This window comes from Austrofundulus limnaeus, unplaced genomic scaffold (assembly GCF_001266775.1).
Source record: "Austrofundulus limnaeus strain Quisiro unplaced genomic scaffold, Austrofundulus_limnaeus-1.0 Scaffold36, whole genome shotgun sequence".
Lineage (NCBI taxonomy): Eukaryota > Metazoa > Chordata > Actinopteri > Cyprinodontiformes > Rivulidae > Austrofundulus > Austrofundulus limnaeus.
This window is the reverse complement of record NW_013952438.1, coordinates 334,390-354,245: the sequence shown is the minus strand read 5'-3', so window position 1 is coordinate 354,245 and position 19,856 is coordinate 334,390. Positions and strand designations below refer to the sequence as shown.

The 19,856-nt window shown below is 38.4% G+C and overlaps 1 protein-coding gene across 2 annotated transcripts in view; it reads right to left on the bottom strand.

The window, feature by feature from the left end:
- The window catches only part of arhgap24 (Rho GTPase activating protein 24), a 76,670-nt gene that overhangs the window by 23,121 nt on the left and 33,693 nt on the right, over positions 1 to 19,856 (bottom strand). The window contains exon 3 of one of the 2 annotated variants that reach the window (XM_014006462.1): positions 18,555 to 18,642. In XM_014006462.1, coding sequence (XP_013861916.1) covers positions 18,555 to 18,642 — 88 coding nt within the window. Of the gene's footprint in view, positions 1 to 7,397; positions 7,857 to 18,554; positions 18,643 to 19,856 lie in introns of those variants that run through there. The other variant, XM_014006464.1, reaches the window with a different exon arrangement.

The following is a 19,856-nucleotide window of genomic DNA, read 5'->3' as shown; positions in this document are numbered from 1 at the left end:
GGGTCAAAGAGGACAAGGATTGTTTAGCTCTTCTATTTACAGGCTGCCCCTAGGGGGAGTAGGTAATCACAGCACCGAAAAAATAGAATATAATGTTCACAGAAGCACAAGATGTCATGTAATATGTGGAGCTGTAGGAGTTACGTGACACCTCATCTACTTGAGGCCACAGAATTAAACACAACAAAATCCAAAAATGTTTTGGTTTAAAAGTGGAAGATTTGACTGAACAGTTCTCACCGATGTTTTCTGAGGATGAAATGTCGGGTCAGTCCGTTCGTGAGGGGGGGACTGTCAAAAAGCCAAGTGTCTCTGTTCTGATTTTATGCCAACTAAATAAAGAGCCATGTCTATGTGTCCTTCCAGGGCTGCTGTAAATATACCATTATGTAAGGGGAATCAATTTCCACTTTACGAAAAGGAACCACGGCTCGGGCTGGAGTTCAAGCCAACAGCTTGTAGCATACGTTGGCATGAATATCAAAAGGACTGTTTGACTGCACAGAGGTGTATTTAAAACTAGTTGGACGTTCACCTGCAAACTTTGTAAAGCAACTTAATTGGATGTTCAATTAGAACAAAAGTGTCACAAGACGCAATTGAGGGTAAATAACCTAAAAGCAAAACAGAGGAGGCGGTCAGTTATAGTAAATTTAAGCAAAATACAAAGTAAAAACGTCTCTGAAGCTTTTGAAAAGAGAGTGTAACATTTTTGGGGAGCTTGTTTATTTTTTGTGGTGATGAGGAGCAAACATGAAACCGTTAAAACTAAATTTAAGCAGCAATCTGAGGGTCATTAAAATCTCAGAACAGCTGGAGGATTTAAAACCCTGATGTCTTCAGCAAGGCTGACTCGGGGAATAACATCCCAATAAAAACTTCTGGAGTGTTGACTTTTGCTGACGACTGACAGCTGTTATCACTCCAACAATGCACGCAGAGCTGACGGGGGTAGACGGCATCAGAGACAGAGGCAATAATAGGAGCTTATGGAAGGCTACAGAAAAGAACAAAAAAAAAAAAGGATTAACAGGAAACCTTTGAGTTGCTCTACAGAAAGGTCCCTGAAGATAACCCCACACCTCTAACCTGATATCACCACAAAAAAAAGTAATGTTTCGTTTCAGAACATTTTGAAAAGTTAGACTCTTTATGCTTTGTTCAGCACTTGTCTGAAAAATATGCATGTTGTCAAAGCTCTTATGTCATTTTGACAAATCATCAATGCGTCATGAGCGCAGTGCGGTCCGAGCGTAAATCTGTATCGAACACATGCCAGAAACTGATTGCTGTGCAGCTCGGAAAAATCCAATAAAACAAGTTTCCCTCTTTGCTGCTTTTACATCTCAATATAAAAATGTTGCGATATCACGAGATGTCACTCTCAGGTGTTAGAGATGACACTCAGCTACTACCATAATAAAATTTAACTTGATATCTGTAAAATGTACTGAGATGTAACCGATAATGTGTGGGCTCGTGTATTTTAAAGACCATTTTTAACTCTGACTTCAAAAGGTGATATTAGAAGTACATCAAGTCATTTTGAGACTGAAAGTTTCATTAAAACATATAGATTTTTGTGTTATTGTGTTGACAAACAATGTAACTTTTAATGCTGAAAATGAAGGCATAGATCCCGATCAGTTAGTTGCACTTGGATTATGTGCTGTGACTGACACCTAACAACACCACATTTTTAGCACAGTAATACTGACTAAATTATAGTTATTATTTCATCATCTAAGCTGAGTTGTTTTTGGTGGCCAGCCTAAACTGAAATTGTCCCAACAGTGACTCAGTTGTAGCTGTACAGTGGTTACTTCTTCAGGTTTCATCCTTTATTCCCACTGGTTCATGGGATATTTTAAGTAATAGATGTAATAAATATATTGTTTCCTCATATTGCCTTTAGGCTGACAAAAAACAAACAAAAAAATCCCCGATATGAATCTTCCGTTTCTTTTGGTGGATAAAAAAGGTAAATGAAAGAGACTGAAGGTGTTCATAATTTTCTGCATGATTTTCTTTAAATGACACGTTGCTTCCTGAATGCTCAGATACACAAACAGAGCTCATCAACCATCCCTCCATGTGATAAGAAAGGAGTGAACTCTTTTTTTTCCTTTACACCTGAGAATAGAAAAAAGGAGCCAACTTAAAAAAAACCACACCTGATAATACCTTCTTATATCACCTTTCAGCACCTACGAGGGCTTCAGGGCAGAGGAACACCTGCAGACCTCGCAGTCTGCGTCAGCCTGGCCTTTGAAACTTTCAGACAGGGTCACAGGAACCTGACTTCTATGTGACTAATGTAGACTTGGCTTTACTGCTTCCCCCCTCCCCCTCCCCCCAACACACACACACACTGCCTGAAAGGACAGAGGTACACCTGTTATCAGCATTTTTTTTTTATTTTCTTGGTTGCTTTCCAAGTCTGGTCTGTCACAGGGGGAACATTGTTTTGATAAAAAGCAGAGATAAATCAAACGGGCATTCATCAGTCATCGCCTGCTTTATGAGTGGTGAGGTGGACAAACCAGGGAATGTGTCCAAACTTAAAGGCAAACAGTCTAAAACCACATTTTTTATCTGTTATTTGGGGGTAGAATTTTTAGCAAGATAAGCACTCTTTTTTTCTTTTCTTTTTTTTGAATGAATGTGGAAAAAATGCTGCAGTGCAGCGAGACGGGCGGGTGTGTGTGCGCGCATGTGTGTGTGCCGGTCGAACAAAGTGATTGCTGGGGATGCAGTGGAGACAGAAGTGCTGATGGTGAGCTTGTGTTCCAGTTGTTTAGTCATTTCCTGGGGATCTAACAAGAATCCTGCTCACACTACAGTGCATTTTCAGAGGCATGCTTTGTTTAAACTCCATAGAACACCTTAAACGTTCAGAAAACTGGGAGGACGGTTTATTTTGAAGTGTTTCCGCGGTGGCTGTTTACACGTGAACTATATGTAGGACGTGTCCTGCTGGAGATGTGCTCTCACAGCATGAAACATGAGAGGAAGGTAGGGAGGCGGAAAACATCTCTCTAAGGCAGGTCTTTATAGAACGCTATGCTAAATGTACAGCAGGGAAGTGGTTTTCCTTTGTAGGACACAGAGGACAGCAAAATAGGCTCATTAATGACTGTTTTTTAAGCTACACGTGTTTGAAGATATATCCACAAATGATGCCCAGGTGGAAAGAGATGTGCAGATCAGCAGAAAAACACTTCCAAATGATGAAAACTGCAGGTGAAACCACAGCGACGTCTTCTGCTTTGATCCCAAAAAATAACAGAGAACAATGTCTACCACTAGATCTATAAATGTTAACATGTCAAACTCAAGGCCCACAGGCCAAATGTGGTCCACCACAGCATTTTATGTGTGTATCGTCTTAAAGGGATCCCAGATTAGTTGTAACATTAGACTTTATTTGATAAACATTTAGTTTAACTGTAAAATAAAGACTGTAAAAATACTGTAGGATGTTTAGTTTAGTACGTTTTTAAAAATATATTTTAACATGGATGGAGCCATTTTATTTACACCTAAAGCATTCTGGGTAAATGATGACGTGGATAGGTCCTCGGTGTGAGCGAGCTATATCCACCCTGAAGGTTAATCTTGGAAAATATCTGACGATCGACTCTTTTAAATGAAACCAGACAGCGTTGACAGAGAGGAGAAGGTAGAAATGACTCAGCCTGKAACTGAAAATATGGATGGAGGACAACAGAGCTGCTTCATGGAAGAAGAACCTTAGCTTAGCCTGTTAGCCTTTGTGCTAGCGCGACAAACAAGCTAAACTGAGGTCCTCCATCCATATTTTCAGTTTCAGGCTGAGTCATTTTTGTGTTACCCTCTCTGTCGTGTGGATGGAGGACCTCAGTGACGAGATGTGCTAATACATATGGTGATAGCGTCAGGGCTAATGCTAAAGCTAACAGCCCAAGCTGAGGTTCTTCTTCCATGAAGCAGCTCTGTTGTCCTCCATCCATATTTTCAGTTACAGGCTGAGTCATTTCTACCTTCTCCTCTCTGTCAACGCTCTCTGGTTTCATTTAAAAGAGTCGATCATCAGATATTGTCCAAGATTAACCTTCAGGGTGGATATAGCTTACTAGCAGCCTCGCACCAAGGACCTATCCATGTCATCATTTACCCAGAATGCTTTGCGTGTAAATAAAATGGCCCCGTCCTGTAATATATTTTTTAACTTTTAGTTTAAAAATGATAAAAACTAAACAGCCTACAGTATTTTTACAGTCTTTATTTTACAATTAAAATATATGTTATCAAATAAAGTCTAATGTTACAACTAATTGGGGATCCCTTTAAAATAAACATATACTGCTTTATAGCCAGCAATGACCGTAAACTACATCTCCCATGCATGTTGATTAGTTTATCTGTGAAATGACATCATACCACCACTACACAGGGTTCAAAAGAAGCAGATTTGTTGTCTAAAATCTCAATTCAGCAGCATTTTTGCCAGCTACTTTGGCTACTTAAAAGTCACAAATTTAAACTTGAACACCTCTGTCAGCAGGAGTTCCATGTTGGAAAGAGGGAGCATTTAGAATTCAAAACAGCAGCTGCTCACCACAAGTCAACAGTGAGTAAAACTCATTTTTTGACACAGAGTTGGACACTTGTTATAAACCTGTCAGCTTTATTTTATGTGGTCAAATAAACTGCAGTGTAAACAACCATGCTCAGTATGAATCCTTTATGACCTGGAAATTTATTAAAGATTAGACTACCTTGCAGGGCCACCTAACACAAAAACACACACCACATCTACAGTTTTTTAAAGGGCTTCTCTGTCCGTGGCTTCATTTTAAAAGGCTAACTCAAAGCTTAATTGGATGATCATTCAAACTAAACCAGATTGGTGTTGGTCTTTGTGAAATCTTCAGGTAAGTTCTATAAACACAGTGAATTAAAGGAACATGACAGGTTGTGGAGAATGTGGAGCATGCAAACAAAATGTTATAGAGGTTGTGGAGTTTTATCAGTGTGGTGGCGGTGAATCAAGCCGGAGCCTGTACGGACCGATGCAGCTGGGTTAAAGAGAGGCCATGCAAACAATCTAACGCAGACAGAGGCAGATTTTCGGAGCCCCTAAGAAAAGCTTGGGCATGGGACCCTCCACTCATTTTTCAACCTTTCATGTTTCTTTAAACAGCTTACAGATTATTGTTGTTCAGTGCTACGTATATGTAAGTCCTGCCAAGTTATTTACATCTGAAGTCAGCCTCTAAGACTCTTCCTGTTTGTTTTGGTACTTTTTTTCTGAACAACGCCTGTTACCAGAAGCTGCAGCTTGCTGCATTAAGTAGTTTTGATGGCACTTATAATAGAAAAAAAATGCTTTAAGCTTGTTGAATAGTTTATGAGGTTTGAACTTCCTTTCATGCTGAAGGAGACGCTGTTTTCATCCTTTTTATTTCTTACTCTGCTTACTTTCCTCATCTTCATCAACAACTCTCACAGTCTCACTTCTGCTCCAACATTCAGTCTAACAGAGAATGATTTCTGCCCGTTGTCCCTCCCATCTGTTGCTTCAGCTGCTTTTTTCACCCTCTTTTTTGCACAAGAACATCTCTACTAGGATGGATTTACCAGCAGGCTGGAAGCTATGAATTCAGCAGTCCGTCTTGTTATCTGCCTGCAGCAGCCAAGCAAAGTGAAATTTGACCCAGCCGTGAGAATGTTCAGTTAGAGAGCACAATTCTTCTTCCACTGGCTGCATTTCTGAAGCTGCACTTCTAGAACTAAATTCTGACACTAAGGTATACTTATTTGTGAGAATATGTTCATTATTTTTCAATAAAGTGTTATTTAGTAGGACAAAATTTACACATAGTTTTCATGCTTTATTTTCTTGAAGTTGACATCATATATTCTAATTGTGTCTTTCTTTTGAATGTTGTAATATAAACGCATTTATTAGGTTGGTCAGTGAAGCTAATATGAAATACATCTTTAGATGTTTTTACCTAAATCACATTATCCAAGATAATGTATTTGTCAGCGAACATATTTGCAGGTGATTCACTTAAAACTTACCGAAATGTTAAAAATGTTTATCTAAATTAAAGCTTTAAAACCAAAATTAAAACTCTTATAAAGTTCTCATGCTGTGTTGCAAATCACTCCCAACTACAACTATGTTCTTAGAGTGACTGCAAATCGTGAAAAGCTGTGAATACTGGATGTGGTCAAAAATACAAAACAAAAATATGCCTACTGTGAATTTACACTCAAAAAACAGATTGTTGGATTTACTTAAACCAAGTTATGTCAACATTTTCCACTCAACTGTAAGTGTAAGTAAGTGTAAAGCAACTTTCGCATTCATTTTTGAGGAAAATGTGAAAGGTACTTGGTTAAGTAAATCCAACACATCTGTTTTTTAGTGTGTGTCCATCGTAATGCAGTAAAAACAAAAACACAAAAGTGAAACAGGTAGCAGCTACACGCCACACTGAACAGCAAACCTTTAGAAGGCAGAAATGCTGCGCTCTAAGTGGAGCGTGGGCACAGGACATGCATCTCATACTTCACTGTATTTTATTATTTTTTACATGTAACTGAATTTATGTTCATTTTTATGTCACAAATCTAGTTAATTAAATTTTCTAACTAATTTAGCTTGGAAACTTATGAAAAAGAATGAGGGAGAGAGAAAAAATAGTTCTTTATGGTACAGTGTTTCTAATTTCCGCAAAAACTGAGAGAATTACTGCAAACTACTAGTTAGGTTCCATGAAAAACATCAGCAAAAGACTGAGTCTGCAAACTGTAAAACATGACATCGTGGCTTCACTCTGCAACAAATTTTAGCTCAATATCATCACAGCTAAGTTATAGCTGTTTGTGCAGGCTAATGGTAACTAGATGTGGTGGCCATCTTGAATTGGGATGATCATTTATACACATGAACCAGTTAAGGTAAAATGTATCTAATGGTTCATGAGATATTTTGCTAACAGACAAACAGTTAAAGCTGCAGATCTTGCAAAATGAGTAATGAATTAGCCTCAGCTGCAACCAAACCCAGTTTAATCTAAACGTCTGTAAATCTGACTGAGTTACAACCTGATTGAGTTCTGTTTTTATACATCAGCTGGCTACAGCAGCCACCTTAAACTAAACAAATTTCAAAAGTTAATCATGAATATTCATCACTTTCCTCAAATTCCAATAAAACAACATTGAACGCAGGCAAAAACCCTTCTCCACCTTAGCTTCTTCTGTGCTAAGTGATAAAAATACATTTGCTTGTTGCAAAAACACTACTCTGCAACTTGTGCAACAATATGCAAAACTAGCTATAAACAGTTGGAACCAGATGCAGCTGTTAGCGTTCGGTGTGGCTGTGCAGAGAGACAGACCTGGGTTGGAGTTAAGATCCATGGGGAGCATAAGAAGATGCGTCCCCTTCTCGCTTCAGGGTTGAGGGAGCAAAAGTCACAGTGTCGCTGCTGACCGCCAGCCCCCAGTCGCCACTTCTTCATCTGCTCCTGCTCACAGCTCTATCTCCTCCTGTCTCTGCTAAAACACACCCCACTGTGCCTCATACTTCTCCTCCACCTCATGGAACTCCTTTTCTGCTTAGTTTTTAAGTTTATTTATTTTTTCTCCCTACAATTTCATTTTGTTAAGTCTAAGGCAGGTCACGGTGACAAGTCGACAGGCAGCAGCAGAGGCGAGGTCAGGCTGAGGCCACAGCCCGTCGGTCTGTCTACTCCTTGGAAAGCATTTCCCACCCATGAAACTTCGGTCAAAGGAGCTGAAAGAGCAGAGAAAGCATAATTTCTGAGGATAGGGTGCAGGATAGAGAGCGGGAGCGAAGCCCAAGGCGAGATGGTGTGTCGGCTCTTTTCTGAAGGAAGTGAGACGAGTGGGAGCTGGTGGTGGAGGGGAGGACTATAAATCAGGCAGCCTTCTTCAGAGTGGGGGGGGGGGGGGACCTGTAAATCTGGTGGACGAAGCGTGGGCACTCGGCCAAATGACTCATCTGCAGTGCTCTATAAATACTGCCGTGCAGGGTCGGCGAGGAGATTGCTACTGTTGGCCAAGAAACCCAGAGACACTGGGCTTTCTGTCTCTAACAGAAAGGCCTTTAATGGTCTACCATTTAAAAAAAAATGAGTAGCCTACTTCGCTTCTCTGTTAGCGCATCTCATCAAACCTGGACGAAGCGCCACCGTTACCTGCTGGGTTTAATCCAGAGAAAATTATCACAATCAGTTGGGATTCGTCTGTTTACATACCGCCGGTCTGGATATCCAGACCAAGAGACAAACACAAATGTTTAGCAGAAAGTTCTCAGTGGAGGAGGCCCAAATGTGCTCCTTTCACCAAACAACCTGATACACGTCTGAGGTCGGAGGTCAGAGCAGGAGGCTGATAGTGGAGATTGGAATGCGACGTGTTGAATGCCAGTCCCCTCAATAAGGCTGTTATGAAAGCGTCTGAGCTTCCCGTCTTTGTGCGTTTCCTCTGGAGGATGTCACCGCAGACGACTTGCGCGCAAGGATCACGAAGCACGGACGCTAAACAGGACGAGGAAGGAGGTCTGGGACACTCGGGGAGAGAGGTGGATGTTCCAAACATCTCCAGCAGACAGAGAAGGCGTGCAGCTCTGTGTTTGGACAGACTGGAAAACTCTGTCTTCTGTCACTTTCCTTTTTAAAACAACAGTTAAACGTTTCAGACACACAATAGCTCAGGATTTAAGTGTGTTTAACTGCAAGTTTATCTTTTACTCTATTTTAGCAAGCCACTTGTTCCTGTTTTTGCATTACAAGCACCTAACTTCTTATTAAAAGACACTTTTTTTCTGGAGCTGATGGCAGATATGTTCATCCTCCACTTTATTCCCTTTATTCACTGTTACTGCAGCAGACATTTTCCATTTCAATCAGCCTTTGCTTTATGAAAACTGTCCTTTGTCATCTCTGTGTCCAGTCTGAGGGATTATTTGAGCTCCTGTGGAGTTTATGTCAGTAAAATATAGAGTAGCACACAGTTTGCCTGTGAAAATACAAAATATATATAATTTAAAGCCTGTTAATCATTGTAAGTTCAGAGAACATTGTTAAATATGCAAATATTGGTCTCATTGTCCCATAAAGACAAAACAGTTGAAAAGGTTCAAGAAAATCTACCTTTAACTCCTAAAAATAAAGAGAATTTAAAGGACTCTTCCTTGTTCAAATGTCATCTTTTTTTCGTTCACAGCACTAAACTTGTTCTTTTTAACAGATTTTTGCATGTTTCACTTTGCAGTCAAGGTAAACATTTTAAATGTAATTTAAAAGAAACTAAACTATTTTTATTCTCCTTCACTGTCAGGTTCCATTCAAGTCAGATGATTTGAGCTAAATTCATTGGTCATGTGAACCTAAAACCTTTTAAAATGAGCATAAAATCAGAACCGTTGATCAGAATCTTTGCAGCCCCATACATCACAAACTGAATAATACCAATTCGTTTTTGCTGCCTTATTAATAAATAATTAATTTTGTGATCATTAGCACCACTTTAGACCCAGTAAAAAAGGCTGAAAATGAATTAAATAACTGTAGTTTATGAAGCGGGACACAAAAAGTCATTCATTTAGGAGGATTTTCTTTTCTCTAATCAGTTCCTGCTTCTAAACATTTCAGGGTGTGATAGCAGGAAAATGTTGAGACATAACACAGAGTCCTCCTAAGTGTTCTTGTACTAAATCCCCCCTTCTGAAAATCCCAGACACTGACGCGTTTCTTATCAAGAACCAAAGTAGCCTTTAGCCAACTTGATCGTCACACAGATTTATTTATTCAGTCTATGATGACCAACAGCTTGCAGCTCTGACAGCCTAAACTCCATCGACAAACCTGGTCATCAGCCTTTTCCTAAAACCCACAAAGTTACTTGAAATAAAGAAACATTACAAGTTAGTACCGTTTGAACAAGGTCAAAACAAAGACAAAACGCTTTTATTTTGAAAATACATATTTTAGTTATTAAGTTGTTTCGATGGTTTTAGTATTGTCACAAAGGATTTAGAAAATTGATTTGCCTTGAGTTTAAACATACCAATCAAATCCAAAAATAACAGTTTTTATCATGATCACTGCTGTTTTAGGAGTAAATCACGTGTCAGCTCAAGGCCTGCAGGTGAAATATGACCCACGAGAGCTTCAAAGATGTATTGTCTTATTGTCTTAAAATAATCATACACTTCCTTAAAGCCAGCATGGGCCATAAACTACATCTCCCAACACGCGTGTGGATTAATTGACCCTGGAAATGACAGCAACCCACCACTGGAGGTGCACAGAGTTCAAAGTGGTGCAGTGAAGTGGGAATTTCCCACTTACGAGTTGTAATTTCAAACTGGAATGCCCCCTCCAGTGGGAATTCCCTGTTAGAAAGTAGGAGGAACTCTGATTGACCCAGTTTAGAATTCAAGATGGCTGCTACTCCCCAGAACTTACAACAGTGAGTACAACTCTCTTACTTTTACTTTTAATAGTACTTCTTCATTTTTTATTTCACATTTAGTCAGTTGTGCACATAGTAGTGCTTAAGAGGACATGTTAAAATGCTGTTTCTATGCTGGAAATACCATGTGGAGCTCAGTTAGTGTTTGTAAGCAGTGCTCAGTAAGAATGAGATGTGGAAAGTGATGCTCAAGTGGCTCTCAGTATAAATAAGTCTTGATTGTAATAAAAGAATAACAAGCTACTGACATTATGTTGAATTAAACACCAGATTTATGTTCAACATGTAATTCATTGCCTTATTACTGACAGCATATTCACCTCACCGAACGGTGGGTGGTCTTGGGAGAAAGGATCTGAATCCAGGTAGCAGGAAAGTGTAAAACAAAAACAACAGCAACAAAACAAAACAAAAAAACTAAACTAAAGCTAAGGATCTGACAAATCTAAGCAGGGAACAAAGCTACAAAAAAGGGGGTTGCCTGAACCAGATCCCAGGTGGAATCAGTGATTGTAATTAACTAAGCTAACGAGACACAGGTGAAAACAAAGAGGACAATTAAGGACAGAGCAGCAGAAGTAGTTAAAACAGACCACCTAAAAGCACGGTACGGCTAGGGCTGCCACGATTAACTGATTAATTGACGACTAATCGATTCTTAAAAAAATCGATGACTAATTTAATAATCGATTAATCGTTTTCTTTTTTTGTTCTTTACTTTGTTTTTCTCTCCAAACTACTTTGACACCTTCCACTGTCACATCTGCCTTTCTGTCCTTGACACACATGCACAGTAGTGGTAACTGGGGTAGGCTGTGGACGTCACAAGACATTATACAGACAGGCTCTGGTATCATGGCTACCTGACAACGGAGCTCAAAAGTGTGGGATCTTTTTAAGAAAATGAAAGAGAAACCTGTGCACTATCTGCAGAGCAGAACTTACCTTCCACAGCAATTATTTTTAGTTAGCATATAGCTAAAATCTAGCGATGGTTATATAATAGCAGCTGCACTCTGACACGATAAGATCTATATTTTATATTCAATTAACATATGATCCGATTAGTTGACTAATCGAAAAAATAATCGGTGATTAATCGATTATTAAAATAATCGTTTGTGGCAGCCCCAGGTACGGCTCAGTTTGTTTTACTGAGAAAAAAAGGGATGTGTTTGTGTTGCATCATTGTGAAGGGAAGAAGCGGGATTTGATTTCTGGGTGATATTTAATTCTGTGGCCCAGATGTTATTAGAGCTCACTGTATGTTGGTTTGACACAGACAAGCAATGCAGCAGTAAACTCCCACAAAGTCACAGGTTTAAAATGTGACAGGAGCAGCAACAAGAGAAGTGATGCTCACAAGCCTCAGCTGAGAAATGTCAGCAGCCACAGGCGGCCGGATGCTGCAGGTTAATGACTTCACATGCACAGTAAACAGGAAATCATGTCCCAAGAACATAAAAAACACCCACTTAAATGACCATAAATAAATTAAAAAAACAACTTAGATTCAATTTATGATCTTTTAAATACAGTCAATATTTTGCCACTCAGTGCTCAAACCTTTGCTGGATGCACAAAGCAGTAGAAGCTGCTCCAGATGAAACACAGACTTATTTATATTGTTTATTTTACTTTTATTTGGTTGTTTACAGGATCACAAATTTTCTAAACATAATGCGTGTAGGCAAAAAAATATATAATATTAATTTCTCACCCGATGGAGCTGTCTGTGATGGATGCTGTTCAGCAAGTTTCTCATTTTGTATTTCTTTTATCTTCAATGTCTTTTTTTGCAAACGATGCTGATCTTTTAATATTGATTATGTTTATTCTTGTTTCCATTCAGGCTCGTCTTGTGTCTTTGGATCAATTATTTTTCATTTTAAATGACTTTAAAATTGCTCTTCAGGTAAAAAAGTGCTGCATTCATGATCAAATCCAAAATGTTCTGAAATCATGTCTTTAATTCAGCAAACAGTGCCTAATTAATTACAGCTACTGTATGTTTGGAAATGATTATATTTTAAATATGATTTCAGGCATCTCAGATTCCAACAAAATCTTTGAAATGAACTTGTGTGCATGTTCTCTTGCACAGCCACAGAATCAATTTGCAGAAGGTTGAATTGTAAATATGTGTTTGGACATCCGCTTCTTTGAAGCACGTCTTGAATTCTAGCTGCACATCCGTTAAATGGGAACGTGCCACACGACGCCGACATTAGACACCCTATAAACACTACTTTTACTAAGTCCACAGACCACAGCTGTGGAGGGATACAGGAAATGATAGAAAACACAGGTTGCAACAAGACACTGGACTTCTATGTGCTTAGTTATAAGGGGGTGTCTTACATTTACACACATTAAGTGGCAGCAGCTGATTTTATCCATAACTAATGTGACTCGGGGCCTTTTCAAAACCCACTGCTGTATATCCTTGCAGTAAAATGTCAGCATGACAGACTCATGTTCTCTTTATTACTCAACGGGGGATTCTTTAACCTGGATCACTGTGGGGTAATATTCTCTCTGTCAGAGATCGAGCTGTGGGATTGCTCTCATATTTAAAGTGCTGCTTTGTTTCTTTTAAATACTTCTGTCCATCATTTAATCATCAACCTCAGGTGCTTCAGGTCTACATGTCGGCTCAACGAGCCTATAAATTACCCCGTCCTTCATAAACAACATTTTGTCTGTGGTTACTAAATTGCACGTCTGTCTTCAGCCTCAAATAGTTATCTGTAGTATTAGCCTGACATTCAGTCATTACTGGTTAATGTTTGGCTTTTCTGACAAGGCTGGCAGACAGTTTTAATGAGGCACCTTACAGACAGGTGAAAATAATGATAATATTATAACTCTTTTTTCCTGTAAATCTGGTATTTTGCCTCACAACCTTACTGTGCACAAAGTGTTTACGATGGAAAGCACACAATTATAGTTCAACACATAAAAAAAACCATGGCATTTATTAAGGAATGCATCTCACCAACTGCCTTTCATGCCAAGATTTGACACAAAAATGTTGCACAATCAGTTAGCACTCAGAGTATGTGTTAGGATGAGCCTCAGCTTCTACCATACTGATTTTGAGCTCACAGTTGGTAAGAGTTACTGAGTTAAAGACAGTTTAGTTTTTTGCTAATGTGGGTTAGCTGTGGTGGCCACCTTCAACTGAATCAGCTCCAAAAGCCCATCAGCTCTACATTCAGTGATGAATTTTTGAGACTTTTTATAAAATCTGTTCAGCAATTTAGGAAATATTTATTTGAAGCAGACAAACACACACAGGCAATTACACAATATCTTACACTTAATGGCTTTGGGCAAAAGAGAGTCACAAGACAAAGGCATAATGTGTTTTCTTGCACAAATTGAGTTTTTAAATGAAGGGACACAGATGATTTATTTACATCTGGACAATAAAGAAGTTAAGCATGTGAAGCTTTGAACTGAAATTCTTATAAAAAGATGTCAATTCAATATTTCCTTTAAAAGTGGCAATCGTATTCTATGCAATTTTAAATAACCTTTTAAATTAACTGTTTTTTAAACTTTTTTACTTACTTGATCATTTTTTTTATTAAACCATTTTTAATAAATGATCTGATAATGATGCAAAAAGTCAATTCAGAGTTTTTAAAATGCAAATTAAATCACAGTTTTTAATGTACCGATTTTGGCAATTTTTAACAAGAGTGGACTAAATGGAACAAATTGTTTTTTAGTAATACTTTACAAAACAAAAACATGGTGCTACTTTTTTTTGTTTAGAATTTCCTAGATATTTGCAAAAAGCCAAGCTAAAAGCAGATGATGCTGTTATACCTAACACCACCACATGGGGGCAGTATAACCCTTTTATTAGATTTAGGCTCTGACTGTTACAGCCTCTGCACAACTCACACTCAAAATGAGGAAATGCCTGCACAATATTTTAAGTAACACTCTTGAGCCAAACAAAATCTTTGAAGTTGAAACAAGAGGAAATATTTCTGTTCTTAAAATAAATCCTGGGTGCTTTACTTTGGAAACACAATTTAGGCAGGAGGCCATAAGTTGACCCGCAGGGTTCACTGAAAAACGATGGTGACAAGCTGAGATATATTGTCATATTTGATGTATCAGATGTGTCCGACCGGCAGAGACTAAAATACCGGCGACAGGACCTGAGGCAAAGACAAAAAACCAAAGCTTTTATTGAAGCCAGGAGCACACAGACTGTTTCTCCATCAAAAAACGCAGCAGGGAGGGTATTTGTTTTTTCTGACAAAAAACACATCACTACTCAGCTGGGTGCTGGAAAGTCACATTCAGCAACAGGTTTTTATTCAGCTTCGGTGGGTAAAATGGATGAAAAGCCGTTGCTTTTTGGTCTGGATTTATAATTAGTTGTTGCCTGGTTGTGTCGGCGTTCTGCTCTGCAGAGCTCACTCCATGCAGACACATTAAGACGATTCCTGACATTCTTTGGAGGATTAAGCAGCAGATAAAAGTGAACTGTGAACCCGAGGAAGGAAGGAAGTTCTGGCAAGTGTTTCAAATAAGTCAGAAAACCAATTTTACCTGAACTTTTCCTCCTGTCTGTGAGGGATTCTAGAAGGACTTGATCTCTCAGGAAATATGTAAAAGCTTGAACAGGATATTTAAAGTCATGTGTTCTTTTTTTCTTTTGTTCATCTCGTGTGTCTGTCTGTTGTCAAACTATTTCATGAATCACTGGACAGATTTTGTTGAAACTTACAGAAAGTAATCATTAGATGTAAATCTATAACTGTTTCAATTTAGGAGGAAACCAAAACAAAATCAGATAGTCGACCAACTCAACTTAAGAAAACACAAAATGACCACAATTAAGCCAGATTTAAAGAAAACAGCCTACATTTTGGTGTGGTAGTAGCTGAGACTGATCCCTGACACAGATTCTGAAAACTGACAGAAATCAAAAGAATTTGATTTAAAGTTTTGCCATTACCTCTTTGAACTCAACCCTGTCTGTCTGTTAGCAAACTACAGTATCTCATATATCTGTGGACAGATTCTGATAAAACTTTCAGGCAGTGTTCAGTGGCTGTACCTCTACAAATGATTATCTGTCAGAGTCAACCCAATTCAAGATGGCCACCACAGCTAGCTGGCATCAGAAAACACAATGACAAATCAAATCTGCTCAATTTTACAGATATTATGATAAAATTGGGTGTGATAGTAGTTGAGAGTCTTTTACAGCACACATTCCAAGTTCTACTCATTGTGAGAGATCTTTGTCTAAAAACTCCATTATTGTTGGAATCAGTGTTTTGTCTGTTAGCAAAATATCTCATGAACCTCTGAACAGTCCTCTATAAAACTTTCAGAATCGAATGCTTAAATATATAGCTACAAGTGATTAACCTTTGAAATCAATCTGATTCAGGATGGCTACCACAGATAAGTGATATTAGCCAACACAAAAATGGCTACAACTCAGCTGGTTTTGCAGATCTTGAGCTCAAATTTAATGTGTTAGTAGCTGAGAGTTAACAACCCTGAGAACAATGTCTTACATATTTGCATGAAATTGTGCACAATGTTATTTACAAGGTTTGAGTAAAATACAAGATGATCTTAGTATAAACCTCTGCCACGAAATGTGGTGGGCAACGAGCACACCTTCAACGAATGCTAGGCCTTTAATTTTAAAAGTAATTGTTAAAGCCAGAAGCAGAGCCTCAAAGAAAGTTAGATCAATGCATTCTTTGTTCTTGCACATGTTGGAACATGTCTGTGTCTGTGGAAAACAAAGTCTGGGTTTAGGTAAGAAAAACAAAAGCCTCACTGCGCCTCTACCTGGATTTTCAGCTCTAAAAAAAAACATAAATAAATAAAGCCACGAGCATGATTCCAGTCTAAATATTGTTTGCCCCGCGGTTAGTTTTGGTCTCTTACTTCAGCAGGCTCAGTACCAGATGTGGAGACACAAAAAAGACAAAAGCGAGAGGAACAGAAACGGCAGCAGAGAGCTCTCAGCACAGGTGAACAAAAGCTGCGGAAAACTTTTTTCTTTTGTTTCCCCCCAAGTCACACAGAGAGAGAGAGAGAGAGAGAGAGTAAAACTTTCCTGCACAGCTGAGAATACAGAGCTGGCTTTCAGTTTGAGAGCATGATGCTGCTTCAAAACAGGCCCCCCAGCAGATACCCAGCTCATGTTTAAACCTCATCATTACCACCACGAGACAATGGACATCTCTGTGTGACCCGAACCTCCACCCAGCTTCAGCAGCCCCCCCTCTTATTTCCCATCTGCCTGCCTGCCAGTGCGTTCTGACTGCAGAGCCACATTTAGAGCAGTGGAAGAAATGAGTTGTGTTTTTGTTTCCTTTGCTCGTCGTGCATCTCTGAGGCTTCTTTATTAGCTGTCTCACAACAAGCCTTGTTCTTGTTTTCGGCTGCAGAGGATGATGCCGTCTGAGGCAAACAGCTCAGTTGTGTTTGAAGGAACGCTCTCTGCATGTCGGAATTTAGAACTAAATGACTACAGAATGTGTCGCTGTGGATCGGCAACTTTGCAGCATCTGAAACACAACAAGTCCATCTCTGAGGAAAAAACTCTTACAGGCACTGAGCTCCCAGGTAAAACACAAACATTTATTGACGCAGAAGCTTTTGTAAAAATTACAGACGGTCACTTAGATTGGTCGCGTCAAAATCCAAGATGGCTGCCTCTCTGTACGTCCGTCTGTCTTGTGAGCTGGATAACTTGGAAATAGAAGCAGCGTGCCGACTTCCATTTTGGTGTGTGTACTGAAGATATAGCTGCCAAGTCAAAATCCAAGATGCCCACCACCATATTTATAATTTAAAACCAAAAGTAAGGAAACGTGTGTTTGGTAGATTCTTTCTTTGTTGTTACAATGCTTCTTGGAAATAAATCTTATACCGTTGGAAAGCCTATTAACTTCCCTTTTAAATGGTGCCACATTTGTAAGGAACATTCTTTTGTGGGTGAGCAGTAGAGCTGAGTATGTGGGTAGGTTGTGCACACAAAAAACAGCTCACTTTGCTGTTGCTTTGACACTTGATTTTGAGCTTCTGGGGTGCTGCCAATCAGGTGTATGGTGTAAGATTTACTGCCAAGAAGTGTTGTTACAACAAAGAAATAAACTACCAAGCACACATTTCCTTACTTTTTGTGCTATTATAAACTGGCCACCTCAATCATTTAAGGAAACTATGTTTTCTAGTTATTATTTTGCTTAAAAAGTATAGTTTCCTCAAAGGATTGAGGTTGCTGAAGATTAATTTACGGTGGGCGGGGCCACCATTGGCCACCCCCTGGCTCCACTATTGCTCCTTGTAGTGGATAAAGTTCCCTTCACACACCAAGATCCATTACTCTTTGCCTTGGACCAGCAAGAATACAAATAAATAAATAAATAAATAAATAAATAAATAAATAAATAAATAAATAAATAAATAAATAAATAAATAAATAAATAAATAAATAAATAATCTCTTCTTACACACACTGTTACTCCTTGCACCAAAGAATTAAGGTTTACTGTAGCACTCCTTCAATTCCATGGGAGTTAGCCTAGTCTGTCTACAGTTCATTTAGATTATGAGGCTTGTGTGATTATTGATGTGAATTTGTTTGTATTTGACATTACTTTTGTTCATATAGGTTGACAAAGTTATCTATAACTCTATTTTCTTTTTCCTTTTCTAATAAAACACATGGAAGAACTGCAACAACACATTTTCCGTTGCTCTTTAAAGCTTTGTGAGTGTTAAAAGCTGTCTGCAGAAAATGCATATTTCTTCATGTACTTTTTAATAATAGTGAGCTTTTTTATAGTTAGTAAAATCTGAATAAACCCTTCCTCACAGACTGCAAATTTAGAGTATAAACCTCTTAAATGCAATGCAAAAACCCAAAGGTTATTTAATGTCGGTATTCACTCTCTCTTTTTTAATGTTTTTGTTCCATTTGTTACATTTTGCCATTCACATTTACTTTCCCTCAAGACTAAAAGACCAAAAGGATGAAAGTGCTTTAATCTTACCTGGAATGACCTCAAAAAGAAATTTGCCTCCTTCATCACCGCTGGTTGGATGTTCTGTAACTTTGTTTCCAGGTAAAAAAATAATTCCCTGCAAAGAATAAAAACAGACTTGTTAGGAACACTGGTTTGTGGGAGTTAATTATTAGGTTCGTTATTAAAATACTGCTGGTGGTTCCACTGCAACCATTTCTTTAGAAGTCTTTTATAAACTGTAAGCTGCATAAAACAAACAGCGCTAGCAGCTTTCAGCTCTCATGGTTTATTAAAAAAAATGAGCTTAAAATAAACATTTACAGATTTTTAAATTGTAATAATGTGTTTGAGCCTCAGGGGTGTTTCTGGATGAAGTGGTTATAGACAATATTGCAGATTTTTTTTCCCTTTTCTTTAATTGGACCATCCCATTTTCAACACTAATTATGCATAAATATACATGAAAAATTTTAACTTCCTCAAAGGAACTAGTATAAAGACAAAAACAAGAAGGTGACAATTTTTCAGTGCTCAGAGTTTGTTACTGGGTTGACTCTCAGCTACTACCACACAAAGATTCAGTCTAATTACTGTAAAACCGACTGAGTCATTGTGGTTTTTGTGGTTGCTAAATTTGGTTAGCTGTGGCAGATATTTAAAGTTGACTCCAAAGGTCATTCAGTTTCAGAGGTACAGTTTATGCAATGATTACGTTCTGGGAGTTTTACTGAAACATGGTTCATGCGATATTTTACTAACAGACAAACACAAACATGTGTAATTACACAAACATCACACTTTTGTGGCAGCAGGCAATAAAACCAATGTTTTATGCTATACGGAGCTTTAAAATAATATTCAAACTGCATTCTGTTTTGTGTTGTTTTGTACACAGAGCTGCATGTCTCCTCAGTTGCTTGAGTTATTTTTTGCTGGACTTGACCCTCTCAGGCATTAATGTCCATGGCTGGAAACTGAAACTCTGCACAGAACATAATCAATAACCAGTACCAAATATCCACAGATAAAAATAAAGAAATGTAATTCATCTCACCAGCCTCAGACAGCATCAGTATATGTATCAGAGAAAAGAGACCTTTATCAAACTTCTCACCAGATTAACCAAAGAATCCATATTTTTTCCATGTTTGTTTAAAATCCAGTTTCATCATGCCTCACTCTTATTTTTTAGGGTTATAAACCTTAAGTTGTTTTTATTTATTTTAAAGGTGAGAATATTGGAAAGCAAGAAAAAATTGCATGATGCCATCCATCCATCCATCCATCCATCCATCCATCCATCCATCCATCCATCCATCCATCCATCCA